The sequence below is a fragment of the Enhydra lutris genome, unplaced genomic scaffold (genome assembly GCF_002288905.1).
Source record: "Enhydra lutris kenyoni isolate GAN:26980312 unplaced genomic scaffold, ASM228890v2 scaffoldscaffold27, whole genome shotgun sequence".
NCBI lineage: Eukaryota > Metazoa > Chordata > Mammalia > Carnivora > Mustelidae > Enhydra > Enhydra lutris.
In genome coordinates, this window is record NW_019154111.1 from 14,410,133 (window position 1) to 14,431,243 (window position 21,111).

The 21,111-nt window shown below is 40.0% G+C and overlaps 1 protein-coding gene across 1 annotated transcript in view; it reads right to left on the reverse strand.

Annotated features, from left to right (window-relative positions):
* Nucleotides 1–21,111, reverse strand: part of LOC111152030 (staphylococcal nuclease and tudor domain containing 1) — a 413,353-nt gene that overhangs the window by 357,754 nt on the left and 34,488 nt on the right. The window contains exons 3-9 of the mRNA XM_022510305.1: nucleotides 18,569–18,689; nucleotides 14,840–14,918; nucleotides 12,333–12,493; nucleotides 11,468–11,559; nucleotides 10,698–10,856; nucleotides 9,039–9,145; nucleotides 6,350–6,440 (exon numbers count right to left, since the gene is read on the reverse strand). Coding sequence (XP_022366013.1) covers nucleotides 6,350–6,440; nucleotides 9,039–9,145; nucleotides 10,698–10,856; nucleotides 11,468–11,559; nucleotides 12,333–12,493; nucleotides 14,840–14,918; nucleotides 18,569–18,689 — 810 coding nt within the window. The remainder of the gene's footprint in view (nucleotides 1–6,349; nucleotides 6,441–9,038; nucleotides 9,146–10,697; nucleotides 10,857–11,467; nucleotides 11,560–12,332; nucleotides 12,494–14,839; nucleotides 14,919–18,568; nucleotides 18,690–21,111) is intronic.

Sequence of the window (21,111 nt, forward strand, 5' to 3'; positions counted from 1 at the left end):
GGCTTGATCCCAGAACCTAGACATCATGATCTGAGTCTAAGGCAGATGCTTAATCACATGAGCCACCCAGGCGCCACAAAGGTAGGATTAGTATTCACAGACATTTTATATCAGGTAAAAGGATTACAAAATAGCAGTTGGGCTCTAGGTTATAAAAAGAAATGCAGATCATTTTTTTCCTTTTGGATGTAATGTGGATATCCCACGGTCTACAACAGGAGATAGCAAACTATGACCCAAGGGCGATCTAGCCCACTGCCTACTGTTGTGAATAAAGTTTTACTGGAACACAAGCATGCCTATTCATCTACATAATATCTACAGCCTATTTTCTTGCTATGGTAGCAGAGTCAAGTAGTTGCAACAGAGACACATGTCCCACAAAACATAATGTATTTACTATATGGTCCCTTAAGAAAAAGTGGGTCCACCTGTGTTCTGTAACATCTTAGAAAATGAACACACATGGGACCACACATGGTTAATACTCCTAGAAAGCTATTTGGCAAATGTGCTCTCAAACATTCCTGTGGAAATAAATGCCGTTTACATAGAGATTTATGCCATTTTCTGAATAATGGAAAAATTATACACTATACGAATATCGACCTATTGGGGGCTGGTTACATAAATTATTCAGTCTTACAATGGAACATTATGAACAAACTAAAGCAAGCTCAAACATTGACTTTGGCACCCTCCTTAAATACCTTTAAACAAAAATAAATGGATTTGGGCTGGGGGGATAAGTCCAATAGGATAATGGAAGAGAAGAAAATGGCAACAAAACACTGGAAGCTAGAAAGCAGATGGATGAGTGGTAACAGACTCCACAGAAGCTGAATCCTGGCTAGTGATAAGAAAACATAATAGCCAATCAGATTTATACTGCAAAGTTCCTCCACCTGCCAAGACAAAGAAACTGTCAAATCAGGAATCTCAAGTGGAGATAAAAATGGGACCAAAACCTACAATTGGATTTCCAGATCTACACCATAAACCCCATATACAAATTCACCGCTTTTAACCCAGTGTTGAAGACCTCATCCTTAAATAAGAGAGATAAGCAAGGATCACCAGCTATCTCATACCAAAAAAAAAAAAAAAAAAAAAAAGGACCAAAATAACCAAAGAGAATTAAAAACAACTTGGGAAATACATACTATGCAGGGAAAAGAAATTTTTCAAAAAATTATAATTAATTCCTCTGAAAGCTAACAGATGATATTTCATCTCTGAAACAAGTGATATTACTATTAAAAAATAACAAGAGAAAATAGACACATAAATCAACAGAATGGAATAAAAAGCCCAGAAATAAACTCATGCTATATGGTCAATTAATCTACAACAAAGAAAGAAAGAATATACAATACAGAAAAGACAGTCTCTTCAGTAAATGGTGCTGGGAAAATTGGACGGTAGCATGCAAAAGAATGAAACCGAATCACTTTCTTACATCAGACACAAAAATAAACTAAAAATGGATTAAAGACCTAACTGTACGACCTGAAAGCATAAAACTTCTTAAAAAAAAAAAACATGGGCGGTAATCTCTTGGTCATCGACCTTAGCAATATTTTACTCTGGATCTGTGTCTTCAGGCAAGGGAAACAAGAGCAAAACATAAACTACTGGAACTACATCAAGCTAAAAAGCTTTTGGACAGCAAAGGAAATCATCAAAAATGAAAAGGCTACTGAACAGAAGATATTTGCAAATGAACTATCTGTTGATAAGGGGTTAATATCCAAAATATATAAAGAACTCAATAGAACAACACCAAAAAATAATCTAATTTAAAAACAGACAGAGGACTTGGAACAGGCATTTCTCCAAAGAAGACATACAGATGGCCAACAGACATGAAAAGATGCTCAACCTCACTCATCACCAGGAAAATGCAAATCAAAACCACAATGAGATATCACCTCACACCTGTCAGAATGGCTAGTATCAAAAAGAAGAAGTGATGGTGAGGATGCAGAGGAAAGGGAGCCCTCACGCATTAGTAGTGGGAATATAAATTGGTGCAGCCACTGCAGAAAACAGGATGGAGGTTCCAAAAAAAAGACAAGACAGACAGATCATACTCAAAGAAAACAAAAACACTAATTTGAAAAGATACATGCACCCCTATGTTTATTGCAGCTTTATAACAGCTAAGATACGGAAGCAACCTAACCACTGATAGATGAATGGATAAAGATGATGTGGTATGTACATACAGACACACACACACACACACACTGGAATATTACTCCTCCTTAAAAAGTGAAATCATGCCATGTATAACAACATGGATGAACCTAGGGGATATCATGCTAAGTGAAGTAAGTCAGACAGAAAAAAACAAATACCAGAGGGTTTCACTTACACATGGAATCTTAAGAAAACAGAAAAACACAATGGGTGAAAAAGCAACCAAATAAAATGAAAGACTCATAAATACAGAGGACAAGTTGGTGGTTGCTAGAAGGGGTGGGGGTTGAGGGAAATGGTGAAAGCAAAATAGGCAAAGAGGTTATAAAATAAATAATGAAGATGAAAAGTACAGCATAGGAAATATAGTCAATGATTACAAAATAGCTTCATATTACAATGGATCGTAACTACTCTTATGGAAAGCACTACATAATGTATAGAATCATCAAATCACTATGTTATACACCTGAAACTAATATAATGCTACATGCCAACTACGTTTCAATAAAAATAAATAAAAGAAACAGAGAACAACAACAACAAAAAGCAAGCTCTTAAAATACAGTATCAAAAATGAAATACTCAGTAGCAGGGCCGAAGGTAAATATTAAAAAATTTAGAAAGAACAAGAGAGAAAGATGAAAAACAGGAGGGAAAAATTAGAAGACCAGTCAACAAAGTCAATCATCTGCTAGAAAACACCAGAGAAACTTGTTGGAAATCAACAACGAAAAATAGTTGAAGTTCCCAGACAAAAGAACTAAGAATTAAAAAGCATACTATGCTCCCACAGGGATAACCACAGTACTCCACTATGAAACTTAAGTATAAAAAAAGAGTATGTGAAGACTTCACAGGAAAAAAAAAAAATTATATAAGGATGAGGAATCAGAATGGTATCAGACTTCTTAAAAAAAAAAAAAATCTCCCAATAGCTAAATGACAGTGGAGCAATGCCTTCACAATTCTGAAGGAAAATAATTTCTAACATAAAATTCTGTATCCAGCTAAACATTTGATCAAGTGTAATTACAAAATAGACATGAAAAGTCGCAAAACATTTACCTGCCAAGCACTCCTCCCAATAAGCTAGAGCATGTGTGACACCGAAATAAAGTAGTAAATTATAAAGAAGCCATGGGAGCCAGCAAACATAGCTCCAACCCAGAGTAAGACAAAGAAAACCCCAGGAAAATGGTGAAGATATCCAAAGATGACAGCTCTATAACAATGAAAAAAGAAGAACAAAAGAACTAGTCCAGATTGGTACAGGTCACAAGGCTCCTGAAAAGTACTAATGAAAAAGATAAAAATAACAGGCTGAATCAATGTCTTAAGAAGAGATTTACAGAGGTAGACTCTGGGGGTCAAATTATTAAGTACATAAAAAATACACAAACTTTTAAAATTATTAAATCCAGGGTAAACGAAAAGTTCTGCAGGAAATGAAATGTAACCATAATATATCATATGGCTCAGTGGTAATTAGCATTTACAAAGTAAAGATTGGACAAGAATTAGGATACAGTCCTATTGGAAGGATTAGGGAAAAGTACACGCACACCCATGCGAATCCTCATCTTCCATGATATGCAGGAAAAGGGTCATACCTAACACTGGAAAGTTAAGAAAGAGTGATATAATCATTTTATTCAAAGATACAGATCAGCCAAGAATTGAAAATGGCTGCCTAAAGGGACCGGGAAAACGGACTAATACATTTAATATGCCCACAGAATTCTTTAAATTTTTATGCATTAAAAAATAAAAACTTACCAACTTGAAAATTATACACAAAAGAATACAGCTCAGTACTACTCAAAAGTGGCTGCCAGTCTGCAAAGAAAGAGAGGAGCTTGTACCAGAACATAAATCAACTACATCACTGAGAACATTGCTGACGTTTTTTTCGGGAGCAAGATTTTCTTGATGAAAGAAGCAATGCCTTGATTTACATTCTGGCTCAAGCTCCTTACATTCTATCAAGGCACTCTGAGTAGGACTGGTAGAAATAAAGGGTCAGCACACTCTTCTGTACAGGGCCTGAGAGCAAGTATCATTGGCTTTGCAGGCTATATAGTCTCTGTCACAACTACTCACCCCTGCCACTGTATCATAAAAACAGCCATAGACAACATGTAAACAAACAAAACCGTGGCCATGATCTAATTTATTCATGACACTGATATTTAAATGTCATATCATTTTCATGTAAAACCCATCTTTTTTCTATATAAAACCCATCCATACTTCACAGGCCATACAAAACAAGTAGTGGACCAGACTTGGGCCATGGGCCACAAGTCTGCCAACCCTGGGACAGACAGTATAATAAACTTTTTTTTAAAAAACGCTGTGTGACAGTAGTTTCATCTAGTTTGAGAGTTTTTTCTTCTCCTTTTTATGCTTTTCTCCTATTTAAAAGAATAATAGTGATGCTGAAGAATATCTAAAACTCAGGAAATTTTAAAACCACTTACCTACCTACAAATACATCTCTCTCTCTGCTCTCTGAGCAGGCCTACATCCAAATGACCTAAATTTATATTAAAGATACTACAGGAAAAAGGCTATTCCCCATAATCCTTAGATGGTTTTTAGAGGCAATTTCCTCTATTCCACCATTTTAACAAACAGAACTTCATCATGAAAAAAAGCCTCACTCTGTTTTAAAACACAATACACATATCCTGGAACCCTAGATTTAAAGAGGAAATGTGCCAGCTCTTTTCTAGTTATCAGTGAAGTCATATTTAAGAAAAATACAAACTACAGACTCAATCATCTAATCTTTTGAATTTCTTCCTTCAGCAATGCATTAGAGTTCCCCCAATGACCAAAGGCTCAAAATCCTCCAAAATCTTCTGGGTTTCTCTATAAACTCAGTTTCAACTGGAAGGGGCCAGGAGGGACAATACAAGATAACAGGACCCCCCTAAGCCTCATCTACATCACTAATATCACAGCCTCTCAAAGTGATGGTGAAAACCAGAAGGCCTGACTCCTTTGTTTAGTGAATGATTATCCTTTCACTGTGTGGCTATAGTCTTAGAACAGAAGAGATACAGGAAACATATGCAGAAGCAAGTAAGTTCCAGTTAGGTAGAACAACTGTGCCCAAGTTTCCAAACTAGTATGGTCCTCACACAGAAAGGAAGCAAGGTTTCATTCTGGTCTGTACCAAGACTTGGAAGGATGGGGAGAATCCTGCATGGGGGAGAATCCTGCAGGGGGGATAATCCAACCAGGGACTATTCCCACTAATGTCCACTAAAGACCCAATTATGGCTAACTTGACAGCTGCTTGGAGACGGACCACCTACTACAAGAGGGAAAGAAGACACTTGAGTACTCTGTGACTTATTGTCTTGGGCACCATAAAAAAGAAAGAAGAAAATTCAGACAATTCCTCAGAGACTGGTAAAATTTTTACCAGTCTAAAAGAAACCGATCCATGATTTTTTCAGGCTGTCAGTGCCACCTAGTGGCTTCCCATCTTAAACTCATATGGGCCAGCCACCTCTAAGTGGATAGATATGTTAATTAACCTATAAAAAAAAACAAAGCTTCTAGCATCTCTTCCCAAAAGTAAAAACAGACTGGAAAACATCACAGCATTTTGCGAAAAGTGAGGAAAACTGGTCTACCACTCAAAATACCAAACCCACCAACTAAGAAGAAATACAGCGTGTTGCTAGACCCAAATAGTCTATTCAACAGTACTGGTTCCTGTCAAAGAAATCCATCCTGGGACACTTCAGGAGAGCTCTCAGAAAAACACATCACATGAGAAAAAACTCAAAACCACGAGAGGCCCCAAACAGAAAGAAGTTTGAGTTCACATACACTCTGACATGGAAATCGAAGAAAAAGCCATTTATCAGGCAGACAGAAGTCCTAAAATAGTCCACAACTTTAACTCACGAACTCTAAATGAAGTTACGCAAATGTATGACAAGAAAGCTCTTACAGTTTCCAAGTCCCCTGCGATAAACACACATACGCATGCAATCACTGCACACGCATGCAAACCCCAGTGGCTTAAAACAGAAACGCTTCAGCTCTGGGTTGATTGTTCAGATCTTTGTATTAGCACTAGCTGACAATGTCCACCAGGCATCTTAAGATGCCAAGAATGACTCACCTTGGCAACAAACTGCTTGTCCTTTTGGTCCAAATTAGCAGTGGGAGCCACATAGTCTCTCCATATTCTCAGCCTGCGTTCCTTGGCAAACCTGGCAACGAAAACAAGGATGCAAATCATTCAGACAGAATAGGTCAGCAAATGGAATCCACCATCACCACTGGGGCAAACAGTACAGAATCCTACTCTACCTCAGAAACAAGACACCCAAGAGAAAGGCCACCTGTGAAACCAGAACAAAGTGTGAAAGACACAGGAAAGAGTGTACAGGAACTGAACTGTCCAACAAAGATATAGACCATACACCCTTGGCTGGCAGACCGGGGTCTAGGTGTGCACTTTCTCAAGCCCAGACAGTACAAGTCCATCTTGAATAGCTCGTTAGCTTATCCAGTCTCTCCTGAGGGACTACTAAATGCCAGGTGCTGGAATGACAGACGCAGAGCAACGGCTCTCTGAAGTGGGAGGAACACCCACATCTAAACAAACAAATACATTTTTAAAAAAACACAGGCCTGCTCAATTTCATTTTGAATACCAAAAAAAAAAAAAAAAAGATTATCAGCTAACCAAATCTTATGTGAAAAACAAGAACACAATGGTCTCTGTAGTGCATCTAAAGAAGAAGAAAAGGGACAAAAATCCAGTAGAAGTTCACTTACAAAAGTGAAAAAAAGGTGTTGGCAGACACTGGTTTTACAGCACCAAAGCCATTAGGAATTTTTTCAGTTAGGGTAAGAGAGCGAAATGGAATATGTGCAAAGATTTTTAAAAAAACCAGTGAACAGCTGTATTTTCAAATACACTTTTTGTGTTTTTTATTTACAAAAGTCTTTACAGATAAATGGACACACGTGCAAGGGAAAGGAACGCTTACTTGTGAAAACAGTATCGCAAATTTTATTTATTTATTTGCAACCTTTTTTTAAAAAAGCAGCACTAAAATGAGAAAGAGATGAAGTAGCATGTAGTAGTTGTAAAATACATAAAATACTTTGACACGGATTTAACAATGCAAGCAAGTCAAATACTGCATGCAAAAGAGCGGGCAAGTAATCACATATTATTGAAATACGATTTGCATTCCTTGGTCTAAACCTGTGTTTTAATGATGAGCTAAAAATCCATATAATCTAAAGATGTTATAAAATATGTAGATACTACTGCCATTGTACTCACTTTCTTCAAAGAGAGGCAGGAACTTAAAGAATGCAGAAAGAATGATCAACCAAAATTATATTTAGAATAATGGACTTACAGAATTTTCTGAACAACAACAAAAAAAATTTGGAGCATCACTGAATAATCTGAGGTATTTGGAACCACTGTATATGGTAAGAGTATTCTATCTTTAGAATTTAATTGTGGAACATAAAAACTAAAAAATTTTATATAATTTTTAAAATCAGATATGCCATATCTAATGGCCCAGATTAGAATCTACTTTTGTAAAAAGCTGCAAGTCTTTCTGTTTATGAGTACAGAAAGATATGAAAGACTCAAAGGAAGAGAACTATACTCATCCAGTTCATGTTCCTGTACATCTTTTAGCTGTGCCTCAAAGGCCAAAAACGTAAAGTTGTCAAGACCATTATAACTTAATGGCTCTGAAGTAAGTCATACAACACACCTTGAGAGTGGACAATTGTCATCAGTAGTTGGTGGGTCTTCTGCTTAAATGCATCCTGGGAGATGGTGGCTGGGGCTTTCCCCAAGCATTATCTCCATTCATCTACTCTTGGTACCTGCTTCATTTTCTTCCCTTTACCCCATCAAGTGAACAAAGTTCACCTACACCTAGATATTCCTGACCTTGACACTTGAAATAGCCATTCAATCTTTGGAATATCCAACTACTGATTTTTTCTAGAAATAAGTTATTTTCTACATAAGTCTTTAACCACAAAACACCTAGCTAAAAATGTGACAACAGCACCTCACAGTTACATTAACATTTTTATTAACATACAATGTATTATTTGCCCCAGGGGTACAGGTCTGTGAGTAATCAGGCTTACACATTTCACAGCACTCACCAGAGCACATACCCTCCCCAGTGTCCATAACCCAACCACCCTATCCCTCCCCTTCCACCCCCCAGCAACCCTCAGTTTGTTTCCTGGGATTAAGAGTCTCTTACAGCTTATCTCCCTCCCCAGTCCCATCTTGTTTCATGTTTTCCCTCCCTACCTTAACATTTCTAACTAAAACATGTTTCAATAAATGAGGGCATGAGGTCTCACAGTAACACTGACTGGTCCTGTTTTAGGACCCAAAGGCTCTATCTTTCCATCATACCCCTGGCTCCAACCTGCTTGTTTGGTAGTAGTTGATAAGTGATTACATTATCCTCAAATGAGCCTCAAGTTTATTTCATTCCAAATGCCTAAAACCCAGAATTTCAGTGAGGGGCTTGCGGGGCAGGTAGTGACCCAAAAACAGTAAAGCAGCAAATCGGGTTTGCTGAATGAAAATCTAGCCCTTACCGCAGAGCAATGAATCAGACAGCCCAAAGACTTAGAACTAAGCAACTCCTCAATGAGATCTTAGCCTCTTTTGGAATTTCCTTAATCCTTTACTGAAATATAACAAATACTGACATAGACAGGTGAGAGAAGATCACTAGATTTCTTTCCCTAAAGATCCTCAACAAGATCCTTGGCTGGAAGCCTTCCCTGACAGACCTTACCTCTCAGCTGCCCTCAGCTTTTCTGCGCCCCGAGTATAAACTGCAATCGACCAATCCACACAGCGAGCAAAACCTTCCTTCAGGAGGAGCTCTGTGATGTTGCCATTCTGAAAAACAAGGCACATGAAAAGGCCGGCACAAGAGAATCCATTTCTCTAGACTGCTGACACAATCAACAGCCACAATCCATACTGCAGTTCATATATTTTAAAAAAAAAAAAAAAAAAGGAAAGGAATAAAGCATTTCTCTCATTAAGAAACCAGCTCTGAGGTGGGAAACATCACTCTGTGGCAACTCCTAACAGCCTTGGCTTCCCATCCCCACAACACCCAGCACAGTAACTCTCACTTAACAGGAGTAGGATAAATGTTAGTGGCATTGAATGGAATTGACATTTCAATAGCTCTTCTTGTGGGCAGAGGAGGATGTTAATCTTTAGTAGAGATTACACCTTATTATTTCCTTCCCTAAGATCAGCACTTACTCCCTTTCTCATAAGGAGAAAGCTGAAGGCTGAGTAAGGAATAACTTCAGCTACATTTTCCCAGTGAATTACAATTTCCATTCTACTGTGACATCTGGTAGGGCACAGCAGACAGCTAGTCCTTCAGACAAAACATGACCTTGGCACATTCCAAACCAAGCCTCCCAGCCTTCCACAACGGCCAGCATGAAAGTATTCTCTAGCCAAAGAATAAGTAACAGTAGTTTATTCTGTACTGGACATAGGTTATAAGAATGAAAATTCACTTGCACTTGGGTAGTACAAAACAACATCACTTCCTTTCCAAGAGGAACCCACCCACCCAAGTATATGTATGGGAAGAACTGAGAGTCAAAACTAGATGAACATAAAGAACCTATTTCCTGCTCAAAAGCAGAGTTAGAAGGTAAATGGCTAAGGCCTGAAGTACACAAACTAATTTTTCCATAAAAAAGTTTCCTCATCATAGTTCTAGTGACACTTTATTTTTTTAAACATTTATTTGAATTATGTTAATTAGCTGAATAAAAATTTTAAAAACTATTTTAAAATACATAAATATTTGATAGAATTCAAAAAATAAATTCATAAAGATTTCTTTGAGAGAGAGAGAGAGCAAGGGGCAAAGAGCAAGGGGCAGAGAGAGAGAGAGGAGAGAATCTCAAGCCAACTTCCTGCTGAGCAGGGAGCCCAACAAGGGGCTTGATCTCAGGACCCATGATCTGAGCCAAAACCAAGAGTCAGACACCTAGCTGACTGAGCCACCCAGGTGTCCCTAGTTCCACCAATACTTTAAAGAGCTACCTCCAGACCTACATACAAAGCTCAGCAATCTTGTACTACACACTTCAGTGCAACTGCTCATCTATGGGGCAGCCCCTCAACTTGCCTATTCCCAACCTCAAGGACCAACACTTGAGGAAACAGGAGTTCTCCTCCCCTTACAAACTCAAAAGCTGAGGTTCCCTTTTTAAAGTGAGTAAGTCTGACGGATCTGTCCAATTCTATCAGTTAACTGAAGTCCCCCTAGAAAATGCCTCAAAAATCAGATGATAATCCTGCCAAGAGATTTAAGTGGTTCTTAAATACAGAGAGAAGAGAAGTAAACCACAGCCCATCAAACACCAAATGCACCCCCAACCCCACCCAGCCCAGTCTTCATGGGCACACTCACTGGATGAAGGATGGTACCCAGAATGTTCTGGTTGTGGCAGCTCTCCAGAATGATCTGAACATCTCTCTGAAGCAGTCTAGACTCGGTGAAAAATTTGGCTTCTGCAGCAAAGGGTTCTGGTGTTTCACTGCCATCTGCTTCCCGCCGAAAAGTTGGGCACTAATAAGGTAGGTGGGTAATGAGCCTCCAGGTGTGTGCCAGAGACTCCAAAACCACACCAACCCACCCAAAACCACAAATACCACAAAGTTAAGTTGGGGAGGTCTCAAATCAGGCCTTCTAACCCCTTTTAAAAACATATTGGTAAAAGGGAATCGAAATAGCATCTTGTCAGACTTGGGAAAGTAAATAAAATGCATGTCACTATCATGGGGCAATTTTAAATTATATTTGGAAATTACCCCTTGCCAAAAAAAAAGTCACCACTGACTAGTTTTAAATCCCTAATTTTTTTTAAAATCAAAATTTTACATTGAGACAGTCATTCTCAGGGGAGATGGGAAGCTCTGAAGTTCACTTTCTGCATCTCAACCACCTCTTCACACAGCCCAAAACACTAAGTACTTTAAAAAAAAAAAAATGTTTTTAAATCTTATTTGATCTAACAGAGAATAGTCCCACTGCAATGTCTACAGTAGGAAATATTCTAGTCAGGTGTTAACATTGGGAAGAATCTGTAAATCCAGAGTCCCAGAGGAGAAGAAGCTACCCGTCAGTGAACACTTCCACAAACCCTAAATCCACCCCCATAGCCCAGTGTAAGGTCTGACCTTGATCCCTGACAGCATGACCGTAACCAGGTAGTAATCTGGGAGGAGCAGGGCCCTGACCACACTCCCGTCTCGCACGTGCTCGATGATAGCTGTGTGACAGAACAAACAGCATAAGTCACTAGCCAAAGTTGTGCCAGGGATAAACAATGCCCAATCAAACTGCATTTAACACAGTTCATCTCCCCCAAAACCCTCAGAAAGCCTCCCTCTGAGAAGTGACGAAACACTGGAAGATCATGAGTATCCATACAACAGACTCTTCTACGAACTATTCCTAGGAATACAGATTAGACCAACTTCTAGGTCTTCTCCACTTTCTGGGATCTCACAGCTCATGCCTAAGCTTCGTTATCCATAAGCTCGCTGGCTCACCACTTAAGTACCAAGTACACAGCAAGAAAGAAGTAATAATTCAGACTTGGTAATCATTTTATTTTACTCTGTCTGTAGTTAATAGGTCTCAAAACTGGGCCAGGAACTACAGTGTGAATGAGTGAGTGCGCGCACACACATACGTGTGTGTGTGTGTGTGTGTGTGTGTGTGTGTGTGTGTGTGTACATGTATACAGATTATAATTTCAGGGATATTACTTAAGTGGTAGCTTTCAGAAAACAGGAAGATATCCAATGTGGAAAATTACCAGCAATCTCCTCCCCTGCATCAGCAAAGGATTAACCTCTGTCAGAACACATCTGTTGTAACCTACATAACTGGATTCAAGTTACCTTCCAAAATACCACAGTGCTGTTACACTCTTAACAATTTCCTCTGGCTACGGAGTAAAACAGCTTTTATAAACTTCGAGAAACTTGAAAACAAACAGAAATCACTCTGTATTATGTCTTTCCCCCCAGGCCTCACCATTGACAGGTTTCTGATGGCGTGAGTCCACAAAGTGCCTTGGGTTCTCGATGGTATACTTGAGGTCCCGGATAGTTTGTGAGCCGTTCCCCTCACTCCACATTCCTTTCTTAGCTGCCTTTGCTTGTTCCTCACATTCTGAGAGCCGGTTCTGCTCAGGACTGGGACATGAAAAAGAAACATGTGATGAGTTCACAAGGTGTAGGGGGGTGGGGATCAGGTTCTTCTTTGAACTCTGGGTTTCTTCAGCATCTGCTCCCCTTGAAGAAACCAAAGCATTTGTTTCACATCTATGGCTACAGGCCTAAGCCTATAACTAGAAAAATCACCATGAGTGTAATTTCCGGATTCCAGACTTGTTCCCTCAAACAACAGATTCGCTCCTAAGAGCATTTAATGAGAAGATGCAAAGAACACACATCTCAGTACTGCCACCATCAGTGATTCCAAGAGAACAAGTTGGTGGCTCAGAGGGAAGCCTCTCCGGGGGATACAGCTTCATTTAACCACCCCAGACTCAGGAACTGGATCCAGGAAGAGCTCGACTGGATCCAGGAAGAGCTCGGCAGGACACAGCACAAGGAAAGTGACTAAGAACCACCCTTAATCCCTACTGTCTACAGAACAGGGCTGGGGAATACAGAGCAAATAGTGTTATTACCGATGTCACCCCAAAACTACTTACACATTCAGTAAAGACCAGCAAGCCAAAAGCAGTCTAAAAAGCTTCCATTTTGAAAATGGAAGACTCCTCCTCCATGACGCAGGAAACCAAATATATATGAGAACAGTGAAAACCAGAAGATAGACCAAAAAGCAAAACCAGAAATGGCTCTCCCCCACCCCCAGCCACCACCCTCACACACACACATCCCTGAGCTAAAGGGAACAGAGAACTCCGAGGCCTTGCCACAATCTCAATACCTGGTTCCATCAAAGGCTATATGCATAAACTGAATCTCCCACCTTAAGCAGTAGGGATATCAGAACAGAGATCCCTGACCTGTAATTTCTCAAGCCAGAAGTCTTCAGTACTATTCTTTCCCCCCTCTTCCCCAAAAAAGATAGTCACATCCTTGGGGACCCAAGACTGCAACCAGAATTCAATAAAAAGTATGGCTTAAGAGATAGAAGCAAACATAGAAACTGAAAAAAGGAGAAGTCAAGACAGCTTTCAAGAAAAAAGATCAGGACTCCAAGGGAGATTTCTTTGTTGAGATGGTACAACAGAGTTATGGGCTTTTTAAAAATTTCATTCTGGTTGCCAACTGGATTCCCAAAAAATACTGCAATCATAATCATGCCAACAGTTCTCCTTAAGATACAACTTCAGCCTCCAAAAACACCACCTAAGACAAAGGTCTTTATTTAATTAAATTCCCACATGCTCACTCCCCAATTATAGGCTCCAACAAATGTTTCTTTGCAGTTTGAAAGGACCCACAGAAGTTTATAGCGAATGAGTTGGCCTCAAGTCTACGAAGGCAGGAAGAATGTAAAAAAAGTACATTCTTGTCTTTGCTCATCCCCATCACTGGTACAGTTCGTGCAAATATTTACCTAAAGCCTTTTGTACACCAACAACAGTCATATAATATAGCAAGGACTTAATGATTTAAACAGCATCTTTAGCCTCCAAATTACTGATGTAACATATCACTTTTCAGAGACTAAAGTGTTAATTAAAGCCAGCTGCAATCCATCCTACTGTGAGCCAACACTGGTGAACTTGAACATGATACATGTGCTATAAAACTTACATAACTAACACTCATTCCCATTATCTTCACACTGCCATTAGCTGAACAAATACATTTTTACCTACTACTGACGCATCTATAGATCTGTAGACCAAAATGGGCTTAAAAGGCTTTGGAGAGACAGAAAATTTTCCCTGACTTTAAAGCAGAATCATTGAGCCCTTGTCGGTTTCCCTAGAACCTAAGCAACAGATTTTGCTTTGAATTCTATTTATTCACTCCACTTTACTTTTCACTGCATTTATTTCTTGCACATGATATATTGTATACCTATTTGTTTATTGGTTTCCTGTCTTCCCATTAAAATGTTAGCAGAAACTGTTTGTTCACTGCTGTATTCTCAGTGCCCAGAACACAGCCCAGCACACAGTAAGTGTTCAATAAATCTTTTGGGACGGATGGATAGTCTGGAACTGAGTGTCTATCATGTAAGACATAGCCTGTTGGCTCTTATGAATATAATGAATGGAAGTGCCTTGTCTCTAACTCCCTTATTTAAAGGAGTTACACATGTCAAATGCCACTAGTGAATCTTGAGTGACCTCCTGGCTCAGAAAAATCCACACTGGGGCAAGAAATGTCCTAAAAGTCAGGAGAGCACCAGCAGTTACCCACTGTATGCCAGGGACAGGAAAGAAAATGCAGCAAAGCCACAATAGAGCTGACTACACAACCTCTTTTAGGTGACCACAGCTCTCACAGTGGAGAAGGAAATTTAAGGGAGTAGGAAGAGTAATAAATACTTACTTATTAGCTCTCATGCCTTCTCTCCGGGTGGCCAAGCCTTCTGCAACCAGAGACTCTGCAATGTTTTCCCCATTGGTATCTGAGGAGGAAAAGAGGAATTAAACACAAGATGCCAATCTGTCTACAACAGCAGCAGAGCTCAAATGGAACCACTTTTCACCCTAAGCTCCTCAAGGAGAATGATGTTGCCAGAGAACTGGACAAGGTAGCAATACAGTGTTGGGTTTTTCAGAAAACTTCTTCTCCCAAAATGTCTAGTCTTGAAGACCCAAAGATCTATAAATCTTCTTCAGGGCTTTGTTTCTAATTTTCTTGTGTATCTCCCAAGCCAAAGGCAATCTCAGGAACTACAGAGACTGAAAGAAAAGCAAGACACACACAGCAGCCCTAGAGAGTATAAAGATCACTGACCTAAGCAGCAAGGGCCTGGAGCGGAACACAAATTCCGCCACTTAATAGCTTAGACAAGGTCCCTCAGTATCATCATTTATTTATCTATAAAATGGGAAGTGTACCCGCCACGTGGGTTCTTGTGAAAATTAAACCACAATGTCTGTAAATCTAACACAGTGCCCAGCACACAACAGGAATTAAAAACAAAAAATTAGTCCACACACCTGCTGTGCAATCAGATGGATTCATTTAGGATTGTCTATCATGTTTTACACAGGAAGTCTTAATTCCTCTCAGGATGCCCTATTCTCTGCTCCAAGAGGACACCAAGACAAGCTACACCGTTTGTCAAAAGACTTTCTCCTGCTCTGAGAGACACAGGGGCAGAGGTGGTGTCTAGATTTCTAATCTATCATATAACAGCAGGCAAGAAAAATGAAGGTAAACTTAAAACCCAATCTGATTAGGTTCTACCTGGGCACTTGAAACATTAATTGCATTTCCATGCTACTGAAAAAGCTTTCAGGTTCTGTACGCTCTCAAATCTCCGCTTGTCAGACAAAGCGATAAAGGAAGACATCTGTGAAGGAACTGCTGCATAAAAATCTTTAATGTGGCAGAGAACAAGGTCCCAGATAAACTGAAACACAGGAGTCTAGCTAATAGGTACCGTCACCAAAGAATAAAATTCTGTAAGATTTATATTTAATACACTATATATTGACTTCGCTAAGCAGTAACAATATACACACCAACCCCAAATCCAGCCTAAATGCCTTGCCATTAGCATTGCCCAGATTGCTAAAGGAGCAAATTACAAGCTTCTTTTCCTACCAAGGCAAGTCGAGATGAATGATATTTATACAACGAATTCTCAGGTTCTGAGGCTGAGCATAGATCACCAGAACCTTTCCACTGAGGTTACTGTTGAGGCCAGACATAGACACACACAGCTATCTGACATTAGCAAATATTACACTGGTTGTTTCAAAGCAACAGGAATCCCAAAGAGCAAAAAGTCAAAAGGAAGGGTTTAACAATAAAATGAAATCTTGAGCAATAAGGTGCCAAGATGTCAGGGAGTAGAAAGAATGAAGCCCTGGTACAAACAAGGTGTGTGGTCACAAAACCAGCCAATCAACTGCATACCAAATAGCTTTCAGTTTCTTGGCAGAGGGTGCTCTGAAATGGCCCTTGGCTGGCCCACTTCTAAAAAGTGAGTTCTGATTGCTCCTTCAAAAGGGAGAAAAATATATTTCCCTGGACTGAACTCCGGCAACAAAATGTGGTGGACAGATACTGAAATGGGGAATTTGTAGGCTAAGGAACTTATTATTCTTGCTTAGTACTTATCAAATTATAAAACTGACCAAGTCACAACTGGGATGGAATTCTGAGCAAGTGGGTGACTATATTTTCTCCAAAAGTCAGAAGACTAACTTTTTTTAAATAAGTCTGAAGTCAACCAAAAATTCTCAAATTCTACCGTTCTTCTCCATCACAAAAAGGGAGTAGCCACGAAACAGAAACATATGGATACTGATTATCTAAGCCAATGCATCCTTTCATTAGAATTGGCATGGAGATTTCCTTAAAAGAGCTGAGTGAAAATATTAAACTTTTAAGTCATTTAAACCTTTAAAACTAAAAGATGGAGATGATTCCAAACATTCAGGGTAGGCAATTCCAAACATTCTTTCAGTCTGTATTTATGATCACCTCCTAGGCACTAGGAAGGAGGTCTTATTCTAAACACTAGCATGTTATCATGCACATATATCCAGTTTATAATGTGGGTCAATTTTAAAAATGAACTTTCTAAAAACAACAAAGAATTTTAAATGTCAACTTCCCTTAAAATACTTAGACCATTTTAGTTGAAGACCGGGTTTACTTAAAAGAACTCTCAGAGGTGGTGTCTTTATAGAGCTATCTGTGCCTGCCATTTTCTGTAGCTTCAGGTAGGTCTGCAGCAGGGTAACAGAAGACTGACCAGCTGTTATGGAACTGCAGTTTTGTAGGTGATAAAATCCCTGAGCAACTGCATTTTGAAGACCATGAGCTTCTATTCTTTCTAACCAGGAGCCATCTAACAATAATGCTTAAGTGGTTTATTTCCCATTACATTATCTGAATGTTGGGCAAAAGACAAATTTGTTTCTCTTTCTGAAAAGATTCTATATATTTCTATAATTTCCCATTCAATCAAGAAGCAGACAGCCAAATGTTTGGGAGGCTAAAAACGGCATTTGTCTACCGGGTAAATCAAATGACAGGGTCATCCTGGAGTCATCCAACTCACTTTCCTAAGACCTCTACAGTTAAAATCAGAATCCTAAGAGAATGCTGTTAGCTGCTTGCTTACTTCCAGTTAACTGACTACCCAAGTCAAAAAATTATCTAAAGCAAATCAGTGGGAAGGTTATTTTATCAAAGAATCACAGAATTTAATCAAAGATTTAAAAAAAAAAAAAAAAAAACCTGCTCCCAAAATAACTCCCAAAATGGCTGCTTTATGGAGAACACTCTACCAATCCTTTCAATGTCCTATTTCTGTTCAAACTCCATCCCACAATCTTATTCTGTTCCTCCCCCTAATCCAAAAAAGATCAGAACACCTCCTACCACATGAGCCACCTGGCCCAGCTGAACAGCAGGCGTATGTGCATGTGCACACACAGTACTGAGTACATACTCTGTGCCAGGGCCAAGTACTTCACACACACTATCTCTTTCAACTCTCTCAATAGCTTACAAATGAAAAAACTAGGACTTACACAAAGGCTAAGAGTTAAATAAGAGTACATGGTAACAGAAGCCAGAATTCTAACCCACATCTACACAGCTCCAAAGCCTGTGCTCTTTCCAGTCCATTCCAAACCATGTGGCTTGCAAAAACCCATGAGTCCTAAACAACCCTTCCTTTCCTAAACAGCCTCAGGAGAAGAAAACCCAAAAGACAGATAAAGGAAATAGAAGAAGCAATAGGAAATCTATAGGAATTCAATTAGCATATGACCTCGAAGGACAGAGCCGCTGAGTGACACAGGCCGATGGTCTAAATATAAGGAAGGATGCTATGGGTACTACGCACACCTAACCCAGGCCAGCAAAGCAGGCACAGGAGTAAACAAGGAGCAGCAATCAGAGACATTGCACCAGGAGCACCTATGCACCACGAGAGCTCCAATACTCAAAAGACTTCCAATTACACCCACAGCCAACTGTCCTAGAACTACCGCCACCAGAACTCACACCCGCCTTCCACCAGATAAAATCTGATCTTTGAAGCAACTTTGGACTCAGACAGAAGGCCTTTTCTCCTTGCTAACTCACCTTTTCCAAGGTAGATCATGCCATACTCTCGCCCCTGAGGAGTCTTGTTTTCTATAGTGAAACAGACTTCCTTCCCAATCAGCTTCTTCCGAAGGAACTCTCGGGCAGGAAATGCCCAGGGCTGCAAGACAAAACAAATGTGTCACATGAGAACTGCCTAGTTCCCGACCACAATCAGCATTCAAGCAACTTCATTCCTTCAATATCCTGGCCCTACATTAAGCCCTGAGGGGAATATAAAAATGAAATGCACATAACATAGATTGCATTTTTACGGGGCTCATAAAAAAGGAAGATCTAGTGGGGCGCCTGGGTGGCTCAGTCAGTTAAGTGTCTACCTTTGGCTCAGGTCATGATCCTGGGGTCCTGGGACAGAGCCCCACATCAGGCTCCCAACTCAGTGAGCAGTCTGCTTCTCCCTCTACCCCTCCCCCTGCTCATGCTCATTTGCGCTCTGTCAAATAAATAAAACCTTAAAAAAAAAAGGGGGGGGGGAGGATCCAGCAATTGGTTTCACTAGCACATGCCCTCAAAGCAGATGTCATAGTTGCCCAGATTCTGGCAGGACTTTCTCCTCCACTACTTTCTATTCAGAGCTATAGTTTCCTCCATGAGTAATAATATTTCCAATTTTGCCAATAATTTTTCAGCACTTGCCATAAGCCAGCCACTACTCTAAATGCTTTATATTTATCAACCCACTCTTCAATGAGAAGTCCAGGCTCCAGGAACTCACCCAGTCAAAGAGAAAACATAAGCAACTACCATCTCCATTTGTTTGCCTCTTTCTAGTTTACAAAGTGCTTTCACTGATTATTACACTAGCCGAAACCGGTTCAAGGCATCGTCAGAGTAAAGGCAAAGTTCTAGTACTCTTATTTCAGAGTGAGCCTCCTGCTCAAGGAAAGCCTTGCTTCTATCATTTCTCCCACCTTTTTTAAGAACAGCAGAATTGAGAAGGGCAAGAACTAGTCTCCCCAAAATGTTTCCTTTTCCTGCTCTATCCTGGGGCTGCACCAGTGGAACCCAGGCCCCAGAATCTTAGGGAAGACACCAGTAACAGGCGCTGGTAAGGAGTCATCTTGACAATGACATTCTTCCCTCCAACCATCTAAGGCCCTGACATAAGGGGTGAGCCAGACATCCACAAAATGCGAAGTCTCCCACCCCACCACTTCTAGGATGGTACAAAGGAAAAGGTCTCCTCTGAAAGAGTCCAGTCAGTCAGAGGCCACCTGCACTTGAATTTACAGTCTAGACCTAGCTCAGTGCCCCCAAGTTCTCTCAGAACAGAAATGAGGAAGGAGGGGTTCAAGGAACATAGGATCTGCAGGACCTCGTGCGCAGAAAAAAACGCAAAGCACGAAAGGTAAGTGTGCATAGATATGCATGTTTACAACTGCCCAGAGCCACAGAGCTCAGGCTACAGAGAGTAAACATAAACAGTACATCACTGGCCTGGAAAGGAAGCCTCTGCTAACATTTTCAGACCATTAAGATTATCCCATGGGTCTACCCAATAAGCTTTTCTAAAAGAAAAACATCCATATGACTTCTCAGAAACCAGAAGCCAATCCAAAGATGGCAATCCACCAATCCGTTGGGCTGATACTCACAAAACTAGCAGTGTTACAGAACATCAGTTGGGAATGCTTCTAGGAAGACCTGATTCTGTGTAAGCGTTCTCAAAGACACAAAAACAAGCTTATCCTCATTCATCTAATGCTCTTTCCTCAAAGCACCCAAGAACAAAAGAGCCAATCACTCAATGGTCCTACAAAGTTCATCATATTTTCATATTCCATTTCCATCCCCTGCTCCACTCCCTAAAAATGAAAGCAGCCACCTGTCATCAAAGGTCTTGTAATTGAAAAATGAGCCCAATTGTCAACGACATCACAAAAACTGTACTGAACAAACTAAAACTAAAGCCTCCTCCGTTCTGATGACCTTAGTGATTCACTTAATTCTAACAACAGCCTGAGCCATGTCCTACAGCTACCTCGTGTTCAGGATTCAGCTCTGAGGCCCCACCATTATCTAAAATTCAGTAAAATGTGGTTTTCCTAAATACTTGGAAAAGCTCTGACAAAACAAGTACTCCTAAGGGACTTTGGTAAAAACTCATTCATCAAGGGTCAGTTCACAAGGAACTATCTAGAACCTATGGGGAAACCTGCAATTTCTACCAACTAGACAAAAGTCCTAAAAGCTTTTAAGACTCGCTGAAGGAGCACCCTTCTCTTCAACATTAGGACCTCATATTTTACAGCTGGTAAGTCACTGGGCAATAAGAGAAAGCCACACTGGAGGTCGTAGAAAGGACATATACCTAATCCTATAAGAAAAATAACCTAATTTCCATAACCTTGCTTTTTTAAAACCAGCCTCTCGAGTCGTGTTCCACCCAGAGCTGGGCACATTTCCAAACCGCACAAGATTTTAGCTATGAAGAGAGGCAACTGAGAGACCCATGGAAGCGACTGACCATATCACTCCTCACAAGGCCAAGAGAGCACTCCAGGACAAATCTTTGTCCAAGT